The sequence below is a fragment of the Balaenoptera acutorostrata genome, chromosome 7 (assembly GCF_949987535.1).
Source record: "Balaenoptera acutorostrata chromosome 7, mBalAcu1.1, whole genome shotgun sequence".
Lineage (NCBI taxonomy): Eukaryota > Metazoa > Chordata > Mammalia > Artiodactyla > Balaenopteridae > Balaenoptera > Balaenoptera acutorostrata.
Window position 1 is genome coordinate 111,418,038 of NC_080070.1, and position 19,208 is coordinate 111,437,245.

Here is a 19,208-nt window from a genome sequence, read left to right on the forward strand (position 1 = left end):
AGCTGAATAATTAGATTTTCAGTGTGCAGTGGGACAGGCACCGATCTGATGCAACAGACAATTGATTCAATTTAATCCAAACTAAAGACGCGTGCATGCCATGTACACGCGTGTGCACACACACACACACGCCCTCTTGGCACGCTCTGCGCTGTCCTAGGATGGAGAACGTAATTACTGACTTCTTGGTTGTCTTTATTTCCCCTTTGCCGCCGGGCTCCGGGGCTCTCCCCAGGGACCGCATCATCCCGGGGGGCGAGGGCGGAGCGGCAAGCGACGGCAGCCGCCAGCCCTGCCTCGTGGCCCTGCCTGCCCTCCTCGCAGAGCCGGGCGCCTGCTCCGAGCGCCCCTCGTCTGACTCACCTTTGCGATCTGCACGCACCAGTTGAGCAGGTGCTGGGAGCCGATGTTGTCCTTGTGTTCACGGACATAATCCAGCAGGCAGCCGAAGGGCATGAGCTGCGTGACGAGCTGCACCGTGGACGTCAGGCAGATGCCCAGGAGGCGGCACACGTGAGGGTTGTCCACACTGGCCATCACGTAGGCTTCCTGGGGGCAGAGGAGGGGGGGGTGCATCAGAAAGGCTCCCCGCCGTGGCTAACGGAACGGGCAGGCTTTTTTGTCCCTTTCCGGGTACAGAAGTCGAACGTGATTTTGAGTTTGGAAATGCGCGCGTGTGGAGGACAAGGGGGCCCGTGAAACGTCTAGTGCAGTGGACGTTCCCGCAGGCTCTCTTGCACGCAAGGCTGTGCAGTGGCCAGGTGCTTGATGGGAGACGGCGTCCTCTGAGCGCATGTGCGGATTCTGCGACACACAGAGGCCCAGGCAGCGTTCGCCATCGGCAAAGTGCTGAGTGACAATGAGACCTGATGTCTCCAAGTTTGGGCGTTGCTGAGTCCTTACGAAGACCTCCACCTCGAAGCCAAAGATGCCGCCGCTTCAAATGGTGTCAGGGCCGGTGGGAACCCGTGCTTGGGGCCCACACCCTGGTGAAGACTTGCCCGCTGACTCCGGAACCCCGGCGTGGGCACCATGGTGGGAGATGCTGAGAGCTCTGGGGGGTCGGGAGAGGGAGGGGGACCTCACCTCTCCACAGAGCGCCGGGGGCAGAGAGGGGGCGCCCCCCTGGCACTGCCGGGGCCACGGGCACCAATGCCACGCACGGCAGAGAAGCCCTTTCGGCTCTGAACCGGATGGAGGATGTCACACCTACAGCGCTCGCAGACTCCGCTGGCCCAGGATTCACTTCTGAAGAGGGGGTCTGTGTCGCCCCGCCTCAGCCTTGGGAAGGGAAATCCATGCTGCTCTGCAGAACCCACTCCCCCCAGCCCCGCCCCTGCTAATGGGGTGGGAGCCTGACACAGACCCACAGCCATGGACTTCATTTGAACCCTTCTGCTATCCTTGAGCAGAGGAAGCTGATTTCATTTACAACCATGCACACAACTGGGCCTGGCTTTTGTCTGACTAAGAATCAGGGAATCCTCAATTTCCACCAATAAACTCCATCTCTTTCCCTTTAGAATGCAAAGGGGTGGGGGGACATTTTATTCAGATCACCTGGTCTCCAAGAGAAAGTTCCGAGGCGCCTTTCCCCATCTGACCGCTGCTGTGCTCGGGGTGTGGGCCCTCTGTGCAGAAGGGAACACAGCCTGGGCCAGGTGAAGGCACGCGAGGGGGACGCTGGGGGATGCACCGCAGGAGCCAGAGGTGACAGTGGTGACAGCCAGGTGGAGGGGCACGCACACAAATCCCTAAACACAAACGTGACGGCCCCAGATTCTGGCCTGAACCCCTCCCCTGGCCTCACTGTTCCTGGGAAGCCCGCCAGGCTTGCAAAGCCTCTCCTCCCACAGACCCCCGGTCCTCCTGCCCTCTGTTCCCCACCTCTGCTCGCCTGTACCTGGGAGGGCCTTTGTCTGGAATGCCCTTCCACCTCCCCTTTCCCTGGCTGACCCCTCCTCAGAGGGCCTCCCTGAACCCCAATCTAAGTTGAACTCTCCTGGCATCTTGCAGTTTTTCCCTCGGGCGAGCAGGCTGAGTACGGCCTGCAAACTTGCCAGAGAGGCCAATCCTCGGGCCTTGCCCGGGCAGGTGTGCCGTGAGAGATGCACGGAGCTGGGGCTTGTTTATCACCTCACCTCCCTAACACCTGCTCCTGCTGCGTCATTCCCGTGGTGCCCAACACATCTCTAGGCACAGAGCTGCCTCAGGAACACCACGGCTGAAAGACACTGAAATCATACGACACAGAGACCATGCCACGTGCACTACGGAAAGAAACCCACAGCTCTGACATCCGCTGCAGAAGCACCGTCCATCTGGACGCTGCCCTAAGTGGAGATGCCCTGCTCTCACGGGCAGTCGGCCTTTCTCCTCGTCTGTGTTGTAAACGCAGCATCACAACAGCAGAGCAGGTGTTTAAAACTATGGACCTTCTGACAGCTCTTCACCTTTGAGAAGGGCTACTGATAAAAAGTTAGAACTGGAAAAGGCCTGCAAGTGGTTTCTTCTCAAGCCATTATTTGTCTGAAGAGGAAACTGAGGCCCAGTGAATGACAACCAGAGACCACATTTCGTATGTCAGGGCAGGGCCCACACCCGGATCTCCCCCGACCCGGGCCCTCCTGGTCCTCCCCCGCTTACCCCACGCGCCGTGAGGCCTTGTTGAGTGCTCCGGCAGATGGGCTACCAGAAAGCTCTAGACCTTATGACACAGAAAGAGCACGTATATAAATCTGTTTTGCATTCTCGTTCCGTTGCCTGCCCTAAATTTAAACTGGAAAGTCTATGGAAACATCAGTAGGCCATGCGATCGCCAGAAAAGGACAAAACACGTCTCTCCCCCAGTCTGGGAAACTGTACAACCATAACACCAAAGAAATCCTCTGGCTGTTCTTATTTTCTTAAGATCTGGTTGAGACTTGGAAACATGTTGTGTTCATTTTAGAGGGGAGAAAAATCTGCAGATCAGAGCAGTCTGAGCGGCCCATCTGCTGTGGGCCGTGAGGAGTTGACCTGGGGCTCGGGGAGCAGAGCATGGGCGTGGGTGTCCGGCCACACAGAGCCTGGAGCCCTGCCAGGTCCCCACTCCTATGAAAATCCGGTACAGCCACAGATTTCTGCACCCCGAAGCCCAGGCACAATGGGGATGCCGTCTGGTCGTGTGTCCTGTTCAGTGTGTGCAGGAGCTAACGTGAGCTTTGTTCTTAGCTTTGTTTTTCTTGGAATCTCAAAGGTGCACCGTGACCTACGGCAAGAACGCTTGGTATTGCCCAGCCATCTCTGATCGGCCACCCCCGCCGGGCGTGCAGACCGGCAGGCAGAGCCCACGCTCGGAGGCTCCCATGGCTGAGGTCAGAGTCACGTGGCAGGAGGGCCTCTGAGGCTCGGTGACCTTGAAAGTCTATTATGTTGTCCAACCGTTGAAATCTGGGGGGCCTTCCTTCTTGCCGTCTCCCTCATCTGTGAACTAGTTTACGTTCACAAAGATTGGGGAAAAAAGGATTCCACTAGACTTTAAACTCCTTCAGGACAGGCAGACGCTTCACTTTAAGAATATTTCTGAAAGTGTCCCAGTAACTAAGCCACCACTGACCGCAGCGTGCGCCAGGGCTAGAGGGTGTGTGTGTGTGCTGTACCTCAGTGCTGGCCTGGGCAGGGGAATAAGAGCACGGGTTGCTGGAGCCATTTACAAGTGCGTGTGAGTGTTTCAAAGCCCACGCTCAGCCCCCTGGGCCGCCTGTTACAGAATTAACTTACCCTTTAACTCACTGATGAAACTGGCCCTCAAATCACTGGCTTTCCCTTCCCTCAGGGGCTCCCCACGGCGCCCACGCTGCGAGGACAGGCTCCCGGTGCGCGCGGGGCAGACGGAGCTTCGGGAAAAGCAGGCGGAAGGCCTCGGGCTGCCATCCCTCTGGTTACAGCCGCAGGACGGGTGTTAGAGCAGAAAAAAGAAACCAGGGGCGGGACGCAGGGAGAGAAGGAGAGCAGGACAGAGACAGCACGAGAGGCGAAATGGGACTTTAAACTTCTTTTTTTTTCTACCTTGTCAGTCTTTCCTTTCTCTATCTTCCACCCCAACTCTGGCCCACGAAAGCAGATTTCCTCCAGTTTTAGGGGGCCTGGAGGGCCCTTCTCAGTGAAGCTACTTCCTTCCCAAAGTATAGCTACTGTCTTCAAAATCGCCCTTACTCTACATAGTGAATATTGTTAAAATTCACATCTCAACACCATTTTGTGAAAGTTATTAGAATGTCTTAAATGAGTAACAAATGAATTAAGGAAGCAAATTCTGCAAAAAGATTTTCTTTTAAACAGTGTAGGAGGTGGAAAGTGAAGAGACTTCACAAATCACTTGTTTGCTGTACTTCTTGTGGCTATGGAAAGAGGAGTCGACCCTACGTTAACAGACTGTACGTTAATCTGTAAACTGTTAAAATGAAAGATAACTTTGCTTGGTGAGCTATCATCAGTGTGTGAGACTTTCTGTTGCACTGTGTTAATACATCATCTTTCATGTAGAAAATACTGGGCTGGGACTTTCCTGCTGCGATGAAAGGAGAGGAGGCTGCCTGGAGAAAATGGGGTTGGAGAGAGTGCGCTCCTGGGACGCTCACTGTCTGAATGCTTTTTAAGAAAGGCCCATGTTTGCTTTGCTTACTGTATATTCTGTGGGTTAGATACAAGAGTGGGGAAATGTTATATCTGACCTTTGTCCTTCATGGCTGTAACACGAACTAAGTTCTCTAGATTTTTGACTCAGTAAAGGCAGTCGTTTTCCTTTTTCATTGACTGTTTCCCTAATTCACCACTGAGCCCTTCCAGCTCCTCTTTCACTGGCTCTGCTTTGGGACAAGAGCAAGAGAAACCCACATCCACCCCAGCAAGTGGAGGCCAGCGATGTTAGCCCGGGACCCCAAGGGTGCGTCCACTGGAGCTTCCTGAGCTTCTACCTGCAGAGGGTTCTGCCCAGCTCCAGGCTGGCCCCTCCTGCATCCAGCCCCTTTCTGAGACTGTGCAGCTCCCTCATTGGCTAGTGAGGGTCCAGGGAAGGTGGAAAAAGTTCAAGACAATCGCAAGTAAAAACATGTAACAATAATCTTGTGGAGTATTTCAAAGACTCCATAAAGTAGCAATCAGCGGATGCTGGAAATAACATTTAAATTACTTTGAGAAAAAGTACAGAAGGTGAGCAACAGATTATAGAGTTCATAGAGCATCATATTGTTAATCCTAGGCACCTTTACAAAGCCATTTCAAAGACGAGCTAGTTGGTGGAAGAAAACGAACATGCATTTCAGAGTCAGAAGTAACCATGTGCTGGAAACCTACCCCAGCCACGCGACCCTGAGCATCAGGGCTGCTTCATGCCTCCGTTTCTTCACTGAAGGCTTGGGGGGCACAACACCTAGAGCAGCACAGGCCCGCCAGGGGCGGTCACTGAGACGGCAGGGGTAAAGCCACTAGCACGGGGACGGCCCCTGGTGGATGCCTGGGGACCGCAGGCTTCCATACGTTTGGGGGCCAATAAGAGAATGGAAGAGTGAGTCTTCTCTACGAGAGAGAATTATACCAACTATAGCCAGAAGGAAAAAAAAGACAGGAAAAGTGACCATTTAGAATGCGGTGATGACAGAGTCTAAAACAGAGCAATGTGCTGCCAATCACGAAAAAAGGTGGCTTCTGGCTTCCAGGCGTGCAGATAGCTAGAGAATAAAGCAGAAACTCACATCAAGAATTTCCTTGTTGGCTTTTGGAGATGTGGCTTCTCTTAATTCCTTGATAGCCACAGGAATTTTAACCTTCTCGCCTTCTGGGATCCAGAGTCCCTGTGACAAAGAGAGGGGAAGACATTGGCTGGCCATCATCATACACGTAAGATGAGGCTCCTAGGCCGGCTGGGCATCGTTAGTGACCCCACCCCAGAGGGCGAGGGGCTCGAGCGCAGCCCTGCACCCAAGGCCGCCGGTGCTGGGAGTCACGATAGCTCAGCAGCTCTTCAGCGATCACGTTCCAGGAATCAGAGTAGTTAGACAAAACCCCTAAGCTCGTACCGGTTACACAGTCAGCGTGAGTCATTTTGTCCAGAATTCTGAGATTCTGGGTCTAGGCCTAACTGAAATCAGACTATGCAATAGGGATGTAGGAAAAAGAAATGAACAGGAAGCTGTTCTGAGCTGGGCTTTACTCAGATGCTGCTGGGCCGTGACAGGCAACCCTCTTTCAGACTGACTTGTGCCACCCACCCCTCGGAAAGCTCACGCCGTCCTCCTGAAAATGTCTGTGCCTGTGTACAGATCTCACTGGACCACTTACTTGTCACTGTGATCATAAAAGACTTCCTCTAGACAACTTGAGAAAAACATTGGAATTTCCTAAACCCTCAGTGACACAAAGAGCACGTGACCACGATAAAGACCACAGCGGAAGGTGCCTGGTACTCGCGGGGTGGGGGGGGCTCACCTTGTACACCGTGCCGAATGCTCCGGAGCCCAGCACCTTGACCTTTTTTAATTCCGTCTCCTTTAAGATCCTCAAGAGAGCTTGGTTGGGAGCTTCTCCGCTGGGCGTCAGAGGCTCGACAAGCTGTGAGAGACAAGAGGAAGAGACGATGCCTGCCGGGCCGGGGAGAGGGGTGGCAGGTCCAGACACCAGGGGACAGAACTCGCGGCTCTCACTCCGGAGACAGGGACGCCTGTTCTAAGGAACTTGGTGAGACACTCGGAAGGAACAGGGACTGACCCCCCCCCCCCCCAAAAAAAAAGGCATCCTTGAACAGAACAGCTCCTTTGCAATAAGTGCAATTTCTATTTCTGTGTCTGGGTCGAGAACACTTGGGGAAGGGCAGTGTTCTGTGGTGGTCACTCTGCTAACCGGTCGGGCCCCTCACAGCCATGATGCTGCAGCTGCGGTGGGTCCCTCTTCCCAGGGCCTCTGGCTTCTGACACGTTGTCAGACACGGATGCCAGCTGAGGAATCACGGACAACACGGTCACAAACGTGGCTCCAAAGGGAGCGGCCGCTGGTGTGGACAATGGCATTTTCCAAAGTAACACCTCGTGAGTTCACAGTTCTGCGCACCAGCCTTCCCCTTGGCCGGCCCGAGCGCCCACCCCACGTGGGCAGCGGGCGCCCCGGCGTGGTAACCGGCTGTGGGACTTACCCTAGACACAGCTGCACTCCCCTGGGTACAAGTACTAACATGTGCATGTAGTTGCTTAGAACCGGACATTCAGAGATTCTTCCGGCTCTTTCCTCGCGATAAATAGAGCACAGTAATACATCTTTAAAACGCAACCTCCGGGCTGCCGCGCCTGCCCGCCCCCTCGCGCTGGCCGCTCACCTCGCGCTCCTGCAGCAGCCGGCGCAGCGTGCGCTTGCGGACGATGCGGCGCCTGCGCAGGAAGAGGCCGACACCCAGGGCCAGCACCAGCGCCAGCAGCAGGGCGCCCACGATCCCGGTGGCGATGGACGGAATCCTGGGCCTGGAACGAGGTGGACACGCAAGGGGGTGAGGTTTGTTACGGTGGCGTTTCACATAGTTCCCGTATGTTCTGATAGCATGACGTCATTTAGGGCTAGCTCAGAAAGTGGGATACGGCGCAGCCAGCTCGTAAAGGAGAAAGGAGGGCGGACTTCGAGCCCCAGGGCAGGGTTTCCAACTTCCTTCAGTATAGGAGCCTGCTTTGTCGCATGTTTTACACTGAGGTATCACTTGGACTTGTCCCTATAGCGATCATACTTTCATCTGCTGATTAAGAAAACACATCATTTAAAAAGTAACTCAGAGTTCAGTCATGCTTTTCATGTGAATTTGTGTGTCTCCCCGGAGTGTCTCCACGCGTTTGAGGCACGCCCTCCGCACGTGACACTTGCGATGTCTGCTGGCCAGGCTGGAAGGAGGGACCCTTTCAAACCTGTGGAGACTGCCCGAGGGGTCCGGGGCGTTCAAGAGCTGTATGCATGAGTGTGGAGGCGGTGAGGAAGTGACAGGATTTCCACACGGACAGCAGAGCTGTCATGGATGAGTGATGTCATCCTGCAGCCCCCCACCCCCGCCACCCCATAGGGCTCGGGACCAGCAAACACCCAAAACTCGGGTTCTAAAGCTCACGGGGAAAGAACCGTCTGAATTAGTAGATTCTGAATTTAGAATCTTCATAAAGCTTTTCTTCTCTAGCACCTGTGCCATCTAAGCTTCTGGCAAACTTCATATTTTCAGGTAGAAATGTTAACGAATATCAAAGATTAATCAGTAGCACTGTTTGCACCTAAAAAAATGCGCCATAGTTCTTACGGATTTCTCATAAGTGGGTCAAAGGTACTTCACGTAAATAGTATATATGACACTTTCTTCTTAGCAAGTGCAAAAGTCATCTCCTGAGTTACACCATCTTCCCAATTAATGCAGTTTGAATTAATGGGTTTTTACCATTTTGAAGGGGACGTTGAAAGATGTCAGGAATAATTTGTACAGAGTATGTGTTTCATGGGAAGTAGGGGGAGTGAAAAGAGAAGAAAAAAATTAAAAGGGTAAATACAACAAAGAATGGTCGTTGATTGGTTTCAGGGTGGGGATGTGACGGAAAACCTCATTACTAAGACGCTGATTGAAGCACAAAGAGAGGACGGAGCTTGCTGGTGTCCTCGTGGCTCAAGTGAAGAGGGGCATAAAAGGAAATCTTTATCTTTGAGAAACTGCCCTATTTGTCTTTAATGTCTCACTTGATAGTAGGAGGGATCAGTTATCTTGGCTAATTCTTCGGCAAGAGACTGAGCTGACTGGCTCAGCTAGCATTGAGGAAGGTTGTTGAGGGGAGGAATTTTGTAAACATTACTGGAGATGGCAGAGGTTCCTGGATGTTTGGCTGGTGTTTGGGGATATCTGGTCAGTGTCTTGTGTATAATTCTGATTCTTCGATAGACATTATTAATGGATATTATCACTCTTTCCGGATGAGTCTGAACAGGAGGTCCCAATTCTGCTTTTCTCTGTGCAGCATTTCAGGCAGTGACGGCAAAGTGATCACAACTGAAATGCTGAAGGAAGTCCTGTGTTTAGAAAAGGAAGTAAGGGGAGAAATTCTCCCAAGCTGGAGCTCTGTCATTGGACAGAAAGGTCATTCAAACGCAGGTTTGTGGTGGGGCCAGCTGGGTCAGCGAGGAAAGAGAAGAGAAGCTGGAGGAGGAGAAGGATCCAGCAACGCTGGTGACCTAGGGGGCAGGACTGCATGTGAAGCGCTGGGCAGAGAGGCCGGCTCCGCATGGAGGAGGCCCTGCACTCCTGTCCTGCCCTCCCCCTCCCCCCCCCGCCCCCCGGCCCCAGAGCACAGCCAGCAGCGTGGGCAGGGTGAGCTCTGCTAGGGATGCCCAGGCTGGCCCAGGGTGAAGTGAGAACTGGCCAAGGCAGAGGGCAGTCGGAAAAGAGGGAAAGCATTACCCTCGCCCATAGCGCTCTTGGTCATTTCTGATCGGGTCATCCCATACAAAGTGTCACACTTACCCATTCACTGCACAGCCTTGAAGACCTGGCCCAGCACAGCTGTAGGAATTGAAAGAGAAATACACATTTTGATCATTTTACTTCTTTAGCACTTTTTCTTGGAGAGTTTTTATTAAATCATAAGGCAATGTGTGTTAAATTACTTTCAGATCATTACAATAGCAGTGCGTCTCAATAGTGCTTAAGCATTTGTTTATTATGCATTTATTCATTTGTTCATTCACTCAGCAAGTATTTTTGAGTGTCTGCTTTGTGATAGGGATTGTTCTACCATTGAACAAAGTAGACATTTCTGGTCTGTATTATTGACATGTTTTCACGGCTTCCATTTGCCAGAGGTTCAGCTGGCCCACAGCTGGCTCTAGAACATCAATGTGGGCAGGAGGTACAGGGAGCTGAGACCAGAACCATTTCCTGGGGCACACTGATTAAGGAGCGGGGTGGGGGGGGGCAGACGAGTGACGACATGCATCTCAGGGGGCAGGGAAACGGGGACGATGATTTCAGACGCAGAAAGCCAGGGGCTGGCTTCATCCGCTTCCACACAACTGCGATGTTGTACGTCAAGCAGGGACATCATTTGTCCTAACGTGACCCCTCAGCAGCTGGGTTCCCGTTCTGTGGGGCACCACCATCTGTTATTTTGATTACAGGATGATGGCTGAAAAGGCAGACTAAGTTGGCTTTGAAGGACAGCAACGATTGTCAATAAAAACGTCAACAGGAAAATAAAATATTCCAATTAAATGGGGAAGACTGATGTTCACAGCCTGGGGAAAGATGAAGAAGCCTGGTTCAGGTATGTGAAGAGGCCCGGTGCTTGTTGGATGCGCACTGTCAACTGGTTCTAATCATTTTCTGTCTCATTCCAAGGGCTCTGATCTCTATACTCTACTCCTCTTGGTTTTGAGGGTCTGAGACCTCTTTTCCGTGGTGTCAGACAACGCAGTCTCGGCCCTGCAAGCCTCGGGCCTTCATCCCTACACCCGACATAGGCTTCTTCAGGCAGTGGAACACACGAGGAGTTCTCCTTTTTTCACAATCTTTTATCTCCTAGGATAATCGTCAGAGACAACATTCGCTAATGGATAAAAATTGGTAAAATTAACCCCTCCTCAAAATATCCCTCCTCACTAGTGTTTTCATATTTCCCCATAATGCCTGTTTGGTTTCCAGACCGTAATAGAATGGGAACTCTATGCATAGTGGTGCAAACTGGAATTGCAAACTCTGGACAAGAAGCAGGGTTTCTTGCAGCCTCTGAAAGTGCTGCTGGGAAACCTATGGGGTTTCTAGCAAGAAGCTGTGGACAAGGGAGACGCTCATAGGGAGAGCTCGGCCAGTTTACATTTGCAGAGATGATGGACATGGGTAGGGACTGGATAGGTGCCCTAAGAGGGAACCATCTGCGTATCAAAGGCTTAAGAGGTCCTTGGGAAAGCTGATGGTGCCCTGCATAATTCTGCAGAAATGATTGTTGTCAGATATCAAGCAAAAGAGGCCATATCATGCTATCATTTAATTTTGTCAGAAAAATTATTCCTTGTCTCTCACTCGATTTATCATTTTTTTTGTTACATGTAATTAAAATAGGCAAAATTTCATGTTATTTCGTTTAATTAATTGGCATAAAATTTCAAAGAAACCTTCCGCTGATGACTTACTATAAAATGTGATTCCATTAAAAGTGGATTTGCGGGCTTCCCTGGTGGCGCAGTGGTTGAGAATCCGCCTGCCAATGCAGGGGACACGGGTTCGAGCCCTGGTCTGGGAAGATCCCACATGCCGCGGAGCAACTAAGCCCGTGAGCCACAACTGCTGAGCCTGCGCTCTAGAGTCCGTGAGCCACAACTACTGAGCCTGTGCGCCACAACTACTGAAGCCCGCGTGCCTAGAGCCCGTGCTCCACAACAAGAGAAGCCACCGCAATGAGAAGCCCACACACCTCAACGAAGAATAGCCCCCGCTCACCGCAACTAGAGAAAGCCCACGCACAGCAGCGAAGACCCAACACAGCCAAAATAAATAAATAAATAAATAAATAAATAAATTTTAAAAAGTGGATTTGCTTCAAGTTTGCTGACCCATTCCCTGGGGTAAGCAGACCTGCCCTGTGGGAATGGCACGGCTTCTGGAAGCAAGCATGCGCTTGTAACCTGGGCTCTGTCACTGCTGGCTGATGAGTCGTGGTGACCCCAGAGCCTTTCTAAGTGTTTCCTTAACAATACAAATGGGGAAAGCAGCGCGTTCGCTCTTAGTCATCGTTGAGACTATGTGTTTCATGATGCTGTGCACATCGCAGATACACAGTAAAAGAAATGTTTTTTATTTCCCCTCACCCCATCAATATTTCTCCATATTTAAAAAATTAAATCCATTTTTAGTACGTAATTCCTTTGGGAGAAGATAGAGATACTAATAACAAGATTACGGAAAACTATATATTTTTCTACCAATGCTATATGCTCACAGACACACACACATATAGAAACACATTTATTTCCCAAAGATAGAAAAAACAGGAAAAATATATTTATTTGATATAGGTAATATAATTCTATTTTAGAGAATCTGCTCCGAAATTGCTTATTTTGGGTAATATGAAAAAAATAGACTAAGTGAAAAACTAGCAAATTACAGTTTATACTATGTTTTGTAGAGTTTGCAGAGTGGTCAGTATAACCAGTGTGCTGGTATACCCAAAGGGAAAAATATGAAAAATCTTGAAATTCCTACCAAGGAGGTATTTGGTAAAGTTCAGAATTCATTCTGGATTTAAAAAAAGAGTTTAAAAGTAGGAATAGATAACTGTTTCTTTAACAAGATAATAAGAATCTCACACTAATAGCAAATATTGTTCTTAATGGTGATTTATTACAGCCATTCCCACCACCATCAGATATAAAATTCTGATCTCCACTACCGTTGTGTCTGATATTATTCTAGAAATTCTGGCCCTTGTAATATGATTTGAAACTTTTGGAAAAGAGATACAGATACCATTACTGGACATGATATAATTGTTTTCCTGGAAAATCCAAGACCATGAACTAAAACCCTAATTTCAAAGGAAGTTCAGTAGAGACCACCAATACGAGATGAATATACACCTCGGCCAAAAAAAAAATCAAAAGCTATCTTATATATTAGATATAATAAATGAGAAGATATACTAGAAAACAAGGTCCATTTCACAGTAGCAAAAATAAATACAAAATGTTTAGGCAGAACATGAAAGAACACAACTAAAACTTTACTGAAATATAAAAAAAAGAGTATCTGAATGTATGAAGAAATTATCATTTCCTGACTGGGAATACAAAATATTGTAAAAATGTTAGCCCTACTCAAATTAATTAATTGGCTTTAGTGGGGTTTGTGTGTGTGTGTGTGTGTATGTGTGTGTGTGTGTTAAACTTGGTAAAATATTCCAGGTCAGTTGCAACACACCAATGGCTTAGACTAAGATTAGAGGGAGAAGACAGTCACATGCAAACCACACAGGAAATGCCCTGGCTTCCTACACGTTAGCTGGGGAATCAGCGGCCTGGGACTGAAGCTCTTGGACCACGGGGTCATGGAATGGTAGAGCCCTTCCATTTACCCTCATGATGGCTGAAACTCAAGAAGGAAGGTGAAACGATGGAAGTTGACCAGGGTACCAGTCATTCCCAAATCACTTGTCTCCAGGCCCAGGCTCTTCCATATAAATGCAGTTAAGATAGGTTTTTTGGAAAAACTTAGGACATACTCGGAAAATTTTCAAGACTCCTGATGTTTGGAAGTCTAACTGAAAGGTTCTGCACCCCTTCAGAACACTAACCATCACTGTCACGGTCATGATTACCACCGTCACTACCAGCAGCGCAGGCACCATTACCTCCTTCACCAGCATTATAACCGCCACCATCGTCATTGCCACCTCGCCACCAGCTCCGCACCGCCATCTGTGCAATCACTGATTGACTGCTCGTGTGGTCCACGCGCTATTTTAAGTACAGTACACGTATTCACTCAAGATCTCAAAAATCCTGTGAGCAATGCAGTCTTATTATCCTAATTTACAGGTGAGGAAAGTGAAGCACAGAGAGGTTAAGACACTTCCCCAAGTCCACACAGCTAGTAAGAGAGGGCTCCAGAGAAGAGTAACGGTGCCAAATAAAGTTGAGGATTAGGAGAGAGAGAAGGGAATGTGAAATATATGGGACAACTTCTCCTTCTCATTTCTAGTAGTCCCATTTCATTGTCAAATTTATCATTTTAGTAAATAAGATATATACGTTCTGAGTGCTTCTGCTAATTACAGTCAAAATAGTTTTAATTTCCCTATTAACAGCTTAGCAATCAACTAGCTAAAAGAAAAAGCATCTTTAGGCAACATTTCCAGGCAATGTTATCTTCTATTAATTGTAAACCAATAAAAGATTCCCACAGGAATCCCAGTCATCTGGAAAGATAGATATATATATATATATATATATATATATATAAACCTTTGGGGACGGGGCAGGACCTCTGCTCTCGTTCCCCCTGTCCCTTATTCTTCTTGTTGGGACATGCTGGCACTGCAGAACAGGACCCTGGCACGAGACACACCTGGAGAGGCTGAGAGGCTCTCCCGCCAGCACCATGATCTGCCCACGAGCGTATCATTGCTGCTGCCGTGGCCGTGGGACCAGAACACCTGGAGGAACTGACTCAAATACAAACCTGTGTACTTGACTGACTGGAAAGTCTGGAGACATTTTCAATCTACGAATTTGCAAGATGGGAAGCACCCTGTTCTTCTGCCTTTTCCTTTGCAGACCCAGAGCTTTCTGCACTCACCCGTAGGTGCAGCTGGGGTGGCACAGGTGACACATGTGATTGGCATCTGCATACTTCCAGATCAGGGTGCTGTTTTCTCCTGTGACTCCAGCAGGGCAGGTCTTGACGCAGTGAGGGCCGTCGATGTTGTGGGCACACTTTACACAGCTGCCTGGTCCCTGCACCGAGGTGGAAAAACCGTTTCATAAATCAAACATTTACTTATGTCTCTCTCTTTTTCAGAATGAAGTAACTTTTTACTTAAAATGCTTATCATGAAAAAAATCAAACGACCTGGAAGTTCTTAAAGTGGACAAGCTCTTCTGTGACTTGCCTGATGTGACCACTGTTAACAGCTGAGAATAAAGCCTTCTTGACTTTAAACGTGTATTTTATATACATATATATATATATAAAAACATAAAAGAAACTGTACTATGTGCTTTATTACATTTTACTTAATAAACTGTGGGCATCTTTCCTTGTCAAAGCATTCTTGATTGGCCTACATGTATATTTATATCCTTATTGGTCAGATGGACTTCCTTGTGAATCGTGTTTGGAGTTGAGGGGGCCTCAGTGGGAAGCTGTACTCGCCAAAGGCCCAGATGAGAAAACCCACAACTACATTTCTCCAGCGTTGAGAAGGTGGCACGTGTAAATGCAGTGTTGGCTGCATAATTAACTGTGCAGCATGCTAAATTTGATTCTGTTGGTCGAATGTGAATGCGTCGGTAAAACCCACAGAAATGAATGCATTGGGGCTGCTTGGGTTGTGTCCACACACTTCACAAAGGGCTGAAATAACGTGGGTAGGGGAGGGTCTGCCTGTTGGCTCACTGCTCTCGTGTCGCAAAGACTGAGTATTCCCAGAGCCAGAACAATCAGATGACTAAGTCGGTCAACATCACCAGTTATTTTATTTCACTGATGAAAATGTAACTGAACGCCAACCTAAAAACCAGTGGTTTCCTTTGTAACCAGCCATTTTGGCAGCCTGTACCTCAAAACTGAGCCTTACCGTCTTCTGTCTGATTTAAAGAACTTCTGAAAAATGTTTTCCGTTACTAGATTTAGATATGGCTGTTGAAATTCAAATCCAAACAGAGCTCCTCATATAAATAATACTGAGAATTAACAACATGAGCACTCTGGTGTGAGAGGGACCTGCAATCTCACACTCTCTAAAAGATTATTACTGAACATGTAGATGTGAAACTGAATTTTGAAAACCTTTCCTTTGCGATTAAAGAACACTCTTCAAATAACGATAAACTCATGTCAAATAAGAATTTGGTGATGTCTGATGAAGACGATAAAGCAATGATGACAGATGTCAGGGACACTGAAGGCTGCCCGTGGGTGTGCCCCGTCCACAGGGCGCCCTGCTCTGTGGTGTGAGGACGGGCGTCACCACGTGCATCTGGGGTTGGACAGAGAAGGGGAATGCCCGTGCCAGGCAGGGTGTGTGCTGACTTCCCCTCGGTCACAGCCCCCGACGGCTGTGAGATGGCATGGCCTCAGGTGTGGGCGGGGAGTGCGCTGGATGTGTGTCCCCGCAGGCACAGGGTGACGGGGGTGAGGGTCAGCCTCGCGGGCTACGGCTGACGTGTAGGGGGTGACATCAAACATGCTCCTTACGTGTCCCGTGCAGGTCACGTTCATGGCCTGGGGCAGGCATTCCGGATGGCACTGCACGCACTCGGAGTTCTCAACGAACTCCCTGGGCTCTCTGACGGGAGAAGACGGGAAACTGGTCAGTGCCGTCCCTGGAGACCCTGCTGCAGGATGCTGTCTGGCTTCACCTGTCTGAGAGCTCAGATGACACAAATCACCTCTCTTAGAAAGTCAAAACAGTTTTAGGTAAAAGTCGAATGGCCGGGAATCTAGGACTATACTGTAATGTAATAGACTGATTCTTGTCAGCAGAATCTTTGGTCATCTTCTCCCGGAACAAAAAACATCAGCTTCCGTTATAATCAAAACATCTTCCCTACATTTTTTCTCCAGGCACAGTTTTTGAATATTAGATAAGCAAGGCGCCACATGGGAAAAAAAAAAAAAGAAGAAAACAGCCGTTAAGATATCAGTCCTTAAGATAGAAGATACCCCCTCCAATATCAGATTCATGGATATTTAAATTAAGCTGCAAAGAAATGGTATCTAGACTAATGCCTGGGAAAAGGAAAGACGGCTCTTAAAAGTTTCCTCAATGGTTATTCCTAAAAACAGCAAGTAGGGAACACAGGCGGGAAAAATTTTGCTTGTACTATTTTAACCATTCCTCAAACTTAGATTAACGTTAAGCGACAAGCTGATGTTTGATTGAAAAGACACTGTAGTTGTGGCAGCTGTTAAGACGACTGGTAATTAACTAGGCAGTGAACAAGGAGTGTTTACACCCAAAGACGTGGTCCGTTGAGTCCTCTCAGGCAGACGGCATCAATTAAACCAAATATGCCGCGGGACTTTTTCCCTGTGCTTCTTCTCTGGGTTACCACACCTACTGCAGGAGCCAGCCTCGCAACTGGAGGAGGTGCCGCTGGACACGGGGGTTCTCTAATGGGCAGACCCAGGTGCCACCGCCGTGGCTATTTTAATCACCTTGTCGCTTCAAAGAGAAGTCAGCACTGAAGACATGAGAGCTTAGTGTCTGTTTGCAGCTGTAAGGACTGCACCAATATTTCTTACTTGTTGAAACAATACTATCAATTATGCAAATTACTCTGTTAGGCTAATGAGCCTATCAGCTAAAGATTCCTACAGAATTGAACTTGGTCTTCTCATCCTGCTTCCGAGTATTTCTGATCTGAGCTGTAGCCCAAGCCCTGATAGTGAAACAGAAAGGAAGATTTCCTAGAGCCATCTGTAACTCCTACGTTCTTCTCTATCATGAAATTTCTCTTGTTCTTTAAATTAAAAAAAAAAATTGCCTCTGCCAGTCTCTATCCTTCCATTTCACTTTCCTATTAATTTATTTTAGTCATTATTTGTGGTCATTCAAAGCCTTACTCAATATCAAAATTCCTGTAGAATCAACAGACTGTACTTCTTATTGATTGCAATAAATTCAACAAATGTTATACAACTGTTTATTTCTTTGTCCATGGGTATATTTGAAGTTATTTGCACTGTTCAGTGTGTCTTCAACATAAACAAAAATTAACCAGGAGCTGTGTTTTGACACAGCAGGAATGCTGTGCTACAGTGGCCGTGGTCTTGGCCATCTGAACCATGGAAGACTGTTCTGTTTGTCTTGGGAACTTTGTGCAGCTAGGAAAAATATAAGATATTTCCAGATAAAAAGAGACTCTATAAATTGGATTGGATTAAGTAATGAAAAAAGTTTGTTCACTTCCCTTTGTGATTAACAGTTGTCAACAAACAAACAAAAACGAAGGAAAAGGAAAAAAGGAAAATAATCTGACTGATTAACTATAAACCTATAAAACCAAACTCTTATTTTTTTTAATCAAAACATAGGGATTGGGGCTTCCCTGGTGGCGCAGTGGTTGAGAGTTTGCCTGCCAATGCAGGGGACACGGGTTCGAGCCCTGGTCTGGGAAGATCCCACATGCCGCGGAGCAACTAAGCCCGTGAGCCACAACTACTGAGCCTGCGCGTCTGGAGCCTGTGCTCCGCAACAAGAGAGACCGCGACAGTGAGAGGCCCGCGCACCGCGATGAAGAGTGGCCCCCGCTCGCCGCAACTAGAGAAAGCCCTCGCACAGAAACGAAGACCCAACACAGCCAAAAATAGATAAATAAATAAATTAAAAAACAAAACAAAACAAAAAACCATAGGGATTAAAAAACAAAGCCTCTTACCCCTTTAGAATGTTGCACTTCTCCACACACTCCTTGCCACGGCTGAAGTTTCGGCAAGACACGCAGTCTTTGGGTTTCGGGCCCCAGCAGCCCTCTGACGAGCACAGCGGGTTACAGACGTGGCCCGTGGCCTCTGTGAAGACAGGGTGAGCCACACGGGTCAGCCAAGGAACAGTGGCCAAGGGTGGGTGATGTGCTCAAACACATGCTGGGCCCCCTGGAAGAAGCAGTGATGCAAAAAAGGGCTTCCGGAGGCCCACTGCAAGTCCCCTTTGCCCTGCTGGGGCCTGAGTGTACCTGGATGAAACACTCAGCTGCCGGAACAGCACGGGAAGCGTGTGGTTCCTTGCCATGTGCAAGGCACACAGAATTTCACCAATTCTCTCAACTGCACTATGGTGTGGGAATCATTATTACCTCCATTTCATGGATGAGGAAGCCAAAGCCCAAAGATTTACGTAAACTGACGAAGGTCTCAAAGCTAGGAAGGGCTCGAGCCACGATGTGAACTCAGGTCTGCTTCTGCCGGTGGCCAGGGTCTCAGCACAGGCTACGGTGCAGGCCCCACTTCAAAAGCTGACTATGGCTCTAAACTCAGAACTGGAAATGCCCGTGTGAAATACTCATCCCATTCCGGTGTGTGTGTGTGCGCGTGCACGTGTGTGTCTAGCTATAGTCATTGGGGATGAAATGAGAAGGGAGCAACACACAGCTAAAATGCAATATAACTGGGGGAAGAGGGGTGGGTCGGGATGGTGGGATGAATTGACATGTATACACTAATATGTATAAAATAGATAACTAATAAGAACCTGCTGTATAAGAAATAAATAAAATTAAATTAAAAAATGCAATATAATTAATACTACATTTAGTTCTGTAAATTACCAGTAATTGATAGCCTAGACTTCAAGGCAAGCTCATCCTATGAAATGAGAATGATCTAGAAACAATTCTGATGAACTTCACAATTAAGAATATACAGATTTCTTTTAATTTACTTCTTTACAAAAGTAAAAAGTAATTTTAATGTTTGGGAATGGTTCTTCAATAGTCTAAATCAAAAT

At 48.4% G+C, this 19,208-nt stretch overlaps 1 protein-coding gene across 3 annotated transcripts in view; it reads right to left on the reverse strand.

The window, feature by feature from the left end:
• The window catches only part of EGFR (epidermal growth factor receptor), a 196,098-nt gene that overhangs the window by 25,380 nt on the left and 151,510 nt on the right, over nt 1–19,208 (reverse strand). For all 3 annotated transcript variants that reach the window (XM_057549504.1, XM_057549503.1, XM_057549505.1), the window contains 8 exons: nt 18,142–18,274; nt 15,956–16,046; nt 14,336–14,493; nt 9,509–9,547; nt 7,349–7,490; nt 6,469–6,591; nt 5,736–5,834; nt 364–549 (listed from right to left, as the gene is read on the reverse strand). In XM_057549504.1, the coding sequence (XP_057405487.1) occupies nt 364–549; nt 5,736–5,834; nt 6,469–6,591; nt 7,349–7,490; nt 9,509–9,547; nt 14,336–14,493; nt 15,956–16,046; nt 18,142–18,274 (971 nt within the window). The remainder of the gene's footprint in view (nt 1–363; nt 550–5,735; nt 5,835–6,468; nt 6,592–7,348; nt 7,491–9,508; nt 9,548–14,335; nt 14,494–15,955; nt 16,047–18,141; nt 18,275–19,208) is intronic.